We start from the raw sequence: 4,419 nt of genomic DNA on the forward strand, positions 1-4,419 counted from the left end.
GCCACAAACAGGCCTTGGCAAGGAGGAGCCACAGGAGCGGAGGAGCGGCAAGGAGGAGCCACAGGAGCGGAGGAGCCGGCCGGGGACCTGGAGTTCCGCCCGCGCTGCGCCATTCTGGCCGGGCGGCTCCAAGAAGAGAGTCCTGAGGAACATCACGGCGTTCCTGTTCCTCTGCAACATTTCGGTAATCCGCCTCAAGCCATCATTATTTTTAAATCCATGCATCTCTTTTCCTTGCATTTTTCTCAAAAGCATGGAGGTAGCTTGTAATACAAATAGTAAAAGGTCAAAAGTAAATCTCAAGTCAGAGCCCAGCCTGGTCACTCAGGACCTGAGAGAGAAGGGCTGGGGATGTAGCGCAGTGGGAAGGCCCTGGGTTCGAACTCAGTACTCCCCACACTCCCACTTGGTGTGATGTGGACACAAATCCCAGGGCCCGGCTCCAGGCAGACCCTCTTCTTACGTTTAGTGAATTTATCAAGTGCCTGCTGTATGCAGGAAGTATACCAGGGCACACCTGTGGACCCAGGAGATAAAGAATATAGACAGATAGATACATAGATACATAGATAGAGAGAAAGAGGGGGGGCTCCCAATACTGATGTGGGCTGCTTTTCTGTGCATGGCGTATCCCAAAGAGGGTGCAGCAGCTCGGATGCTTAGGCTGGGTGAGGAGAGGGTGGCAGGTAGTGAGGGATCAGCTGTCAGCCCCGCGGGAGAGTGGGAATTTGGAGAACGCAAGCCTGGAATTCCCGAGGGTGGTCCAGGCCGTGGGTGGAGATGGCAGCCAGAGGCCGGTTGCTGCTCTGTAGAGCCCGGGCTGCAGGGTCTCCCATCAGTGGAAACCGGATTAAGAGGAAGCCAGCGAAGGGAGCTGGGAGGAGCTGGTGAGGCGGTAGGATGAGGGCCTTTCAGCCGCAAAGGCCGGGGATAGAGCCAGATGAGAGATGCAGCCGGGGAGCTCTGTGTGCAGATGTCACAAGGCTGTGTGTGTCAGTTACCCGCTGCAGCGTGAGAAGCCATTCCCAGACGCAGGAACTTAAATTACAGCCGTACGCATGGCGTGGCTTCATCCCAGGCAGGGCAGCTGGGAGTCTGCTCAGAGTCCTTCCCAGGCCGAGGGGCTGACCAGGCCGCACTCCTTTGAAGGCCTTGCTCTGGGGGGCTGGCTCAGACCCACTCAGCATCTGCTGGATGGGGTCCTGGAGACCCTGCTGGCTGCTGCCCCCCATCCACCCCCTACAATGTGGCCTGTCCGTGGGGCAGTCCAGCTGGGACAGCGGCCTCTTTTCGTGCAAGAGGGGATGGGTGACATGGATTGCAGATCCTTCCGTAAAGGGGTGACATCCTGGGGGCTTCTGCCCTTGTCCAAGGGGAGGGAACTGCACAGAGGGGACTCCAGGAGCCGGGGTCACTGCAGTCAGCCAGAGGCTGTCACGGCCCAGGAGCAGAGAGGGCTACGGAAGCTGGCAGTAGAAAAGAGAAGCAGGCCTGGGCTGAGCTCAGGAGTCCTGGCTACTTCAGGGGAGCTAGAGTGAGAAGGGCAGAGGGTGAGAAGGGGCTGGGGGCCAGTGTGTGGGGCCCATGGGGCACAGAGCACCAGGTTGTGGGTTTTGAAAATTTAGTTCTCCTTTTATTCTGATGGAAGATCGCTCTGAGAGGCGTTTACAGATGAGGAAACCAAGGCTGGGTGAGGGCTGCAGGGACAGAGAGAATGGACAGGTTCAGAATGGATGGGACATGTTTATAATCTTAGCAAGGAGGCCGAGGCAGAAGGATCACAGGTTGAAGCCCAGCCTGGGCAACTTAGTGACTTAGAGACCCTGTCTCAAAGAATTAAAAAAGGGCTAGGGATGGAGCTATGTGAAGTTCCTGGGTTCAATCCCCAGTCCTGGGCAGGGGCAGAGTTCATTAGGGATTGGCTGAAGGAAGGCTGAGTGGGAGGCAGAGAGGGCATCTGGGCATGGCGGTTTCCGTGGAGACTAGGGTGCTGGGGAGCGCCATCGGCCGACAGGTGTGACTTGAGCCCTTGAGTCTGGGTCAGCACCTGTAGTACCTGGCTTGCGTGGGCATCCTGGGGGTGTGGGAGCTGCTTGCCAGACAGATGTCCTTCTTCTCTTGCAGCTGTGGATCCCACCTGCCTTTGGCTGCCGTCCTGAGTATGACAATGGGTTGGAGGAGGTCGTCTTTGGCTTTGAACCCTGGATAATTGTGGTCAACCTGGCCATGCCCTTTTCTGTTTTCTACCGGATGCATGCAGCTGCCTCTCTCTTTGAGGTCTATTGTAAGATATAGACTGAGGCCACAGGAGATGGACAAGCAGGCTCACAAGGGAGCTCCCTGGAGCCCTGGGAGTGGCTGTGCTGGGCAAACACTGCCTGACAAAGGCCAGGCACCTTTTGTCTGCAGTGAGTGTGGCCGAGGGCTGCACCCTGTCCACGCGGGCCACAGATGGCAGAATCCACGAGGGGCTGCAGTCTGTCCTTGTTTGTCAGTTCCTATCAAAGCCCAACTATTTCACCTCCTTCCAAATGAGATTCTGTTTTAGAGCATGGTCCAAGGTTGGGCAAAAATTTCTCCAGTTTGTTTTTCTTACACAGCATTTTCTTTTTGTTTATTCTGTGGCAATCATTTTTTTCCTGACCATTTGTATACAGCGAATTAAAGCTGATGAATGGAGACAAACGCATGAGGTTTATATTTGAGCTTCTCAGTAGGTCTAATTTGTGAACAAAGTGACTTTTGCCATCTCGATGGAAATTTAAATATGCCTGGGACAATGTGTGATCATTTTGAAATTTGTTTTTAAAAATAAAATTTACTCTTCTTCACTATAAATCTATCCTTGTTTATAAAAGAAAATTTAAGGATTTCCGTAAATTAGAAAAAAAATCACCCATGTTGCTATTGCTCAGTTAAGGATTCCTTTTTAACACCTTTTACCCAGGACCTGGGATTCTTTTTATTGTCTTACCTGCCAGTCGTGGTTCAACATTTTCAATTTTGTATCCAGTTTTCTTCTTTACTCAACAGCGTAGCAAAAACCCGTCTCCCAGATTGCTATGAACTCACTATAAATATGACTTTAATACTATATTAGAGTCTATCATGTGAATATTTTATAATCAACTTGGCTTCTTATTGTTGATTTTAAAGTGTTTATAACCTTTTGCTTTTATAAGTGACTCTGCAAAAATAAACCAGATTTCTGCAGCATTTCCTATAGTCAGAATTGCTTTCTAGGATATCTTGTTGGCACCCCATACCCATGAGTTCCCCATCTATAGATTAAATTGACGTTGGGCTGAAAATAGTTTTAAAAAAGTTGCATCTGTACTGACCATGCATGGACTAAATAATACTGTCCAATAATTATTTATTTTATTAGATGTCATTAGTAATCTAGACATGATGTAAAGTCTGCAGGAGGATTCCATACGTTATATGTGAATACAGAGGCACCTTTATTTGGTACTGGGACTCGAACTCAGGGCCTCATGCTTGCCCGCCAGGTGCTTCACCGCTGAGCTAAATTCCCAACCCTACCAAGGTATTTATATAAGGGATTTTAGCACCTGTGGATTGTGGTGTCCATGGGGGTTTTGAGACCTGTCCTCCCTGCCCACTAAGGGATGACTGTATACTGAAAATCCCCAGAAGGTATAAATACCTGAAGTCTCTTGAGGAGTAGTGACATGGGAGGCCCTTTTACGGTCTTCCGTGACTGTTGGGAGCACTTGTCATAGTGAGCAGGCTGCAGGCACACATCCCACAAGGCTAGACGTTCCATTCCTCCACGTGTGCACCAGAGACACTGGCACGGGCATGTTCAGGGATCTTCACTGCGGCAGTGGTTGGGTTGGGAAGAACAGAAAACAACCTGAGTGTGTGCCGGGAGTGTGGGCAGGGTGTAGCTGTACCTATCACGGAGCGAGTCACAAGCTCACAGAAGTCCGCGGGTGCACCCAATCTGCAGATCTCAGCACAGGCGATCCTCAGGCCGTGAAACGGGCCAATGATTCCATATCACTAGGGGAACACGCACGTGGAGTTCGATTACAGATGTGTGAGGCAGGCACACCGGGGTGGGGAGGGGGGGCTGCATGGGACCAGTGCCCAAGTGGTCACGCGTGCTGTTCATTGCATTTTCCTCGGCTCTTTTCAGTGTATGAGATATTTCCTAATAAAAACAGTCGAGTGGAAAGTCAAGAAAGAGTAAGGGAGGACAGAGTGGCCAGAGAAGGCCCATTTCCAGTGGGCATCCATCATGCCTGAGGAGCGTGGCCAGCGGGGCTCCCTCCCCCAGGGCGATCCCGTGGTCATCGGGAAGCCTGACACCCATCTCCTTCGCCGCGGTCCCTCACTGCCGGGCAAGGGGCCATGCACACAAATGATTAGGATCCTCTCTTACTGCAGTGG

At 51.5% G+C, this 4,419-nt stretch overlaps 1 protein-coding gene across 1 annotated transcript in view; it reads left to right on the forward strand.

Annotated features, from left to right (window-relative positions):
- Otop1 (otopetrin 1) overlaps window positions 1-3,188 on the forward strand; it is a 23,589-nt gene extending 20,401 nt beyond the window's left edge. The window contains 2 exon segments of the mRNA XM_033758786.1: window positions 8-184; window positions 2,125-3,188. Coding sequence (XP_033614677.1) covers window positions 8-184; window positions 2,125-2,295 — 348 coding nt within the window. The 3' untranslated portion in view covers window positions 2,296-3,188.
- The last annotated feature ends 1,231 nt before the right edge of the window (window positions 3,189-4,419 follow it).

The sequence above is a fragment of the Fukomys damarensis genome, unplaced genomic scaffold (assembly GCF_012274545.1).
Source record: "Fukomys damarensis isolate Sample0158 unplaced genomic scaffold, DMR_v1.0_HiC HiC_scaffold_35, whole genome shotgun sequence".
Taxonomy (NCBI): domain Eukaryota; kingdom Metazoa; phylum Chordata; class Mammalia; order Rodentia; family Bathyergidae; genus Fukomys; species Fukomys damarensis.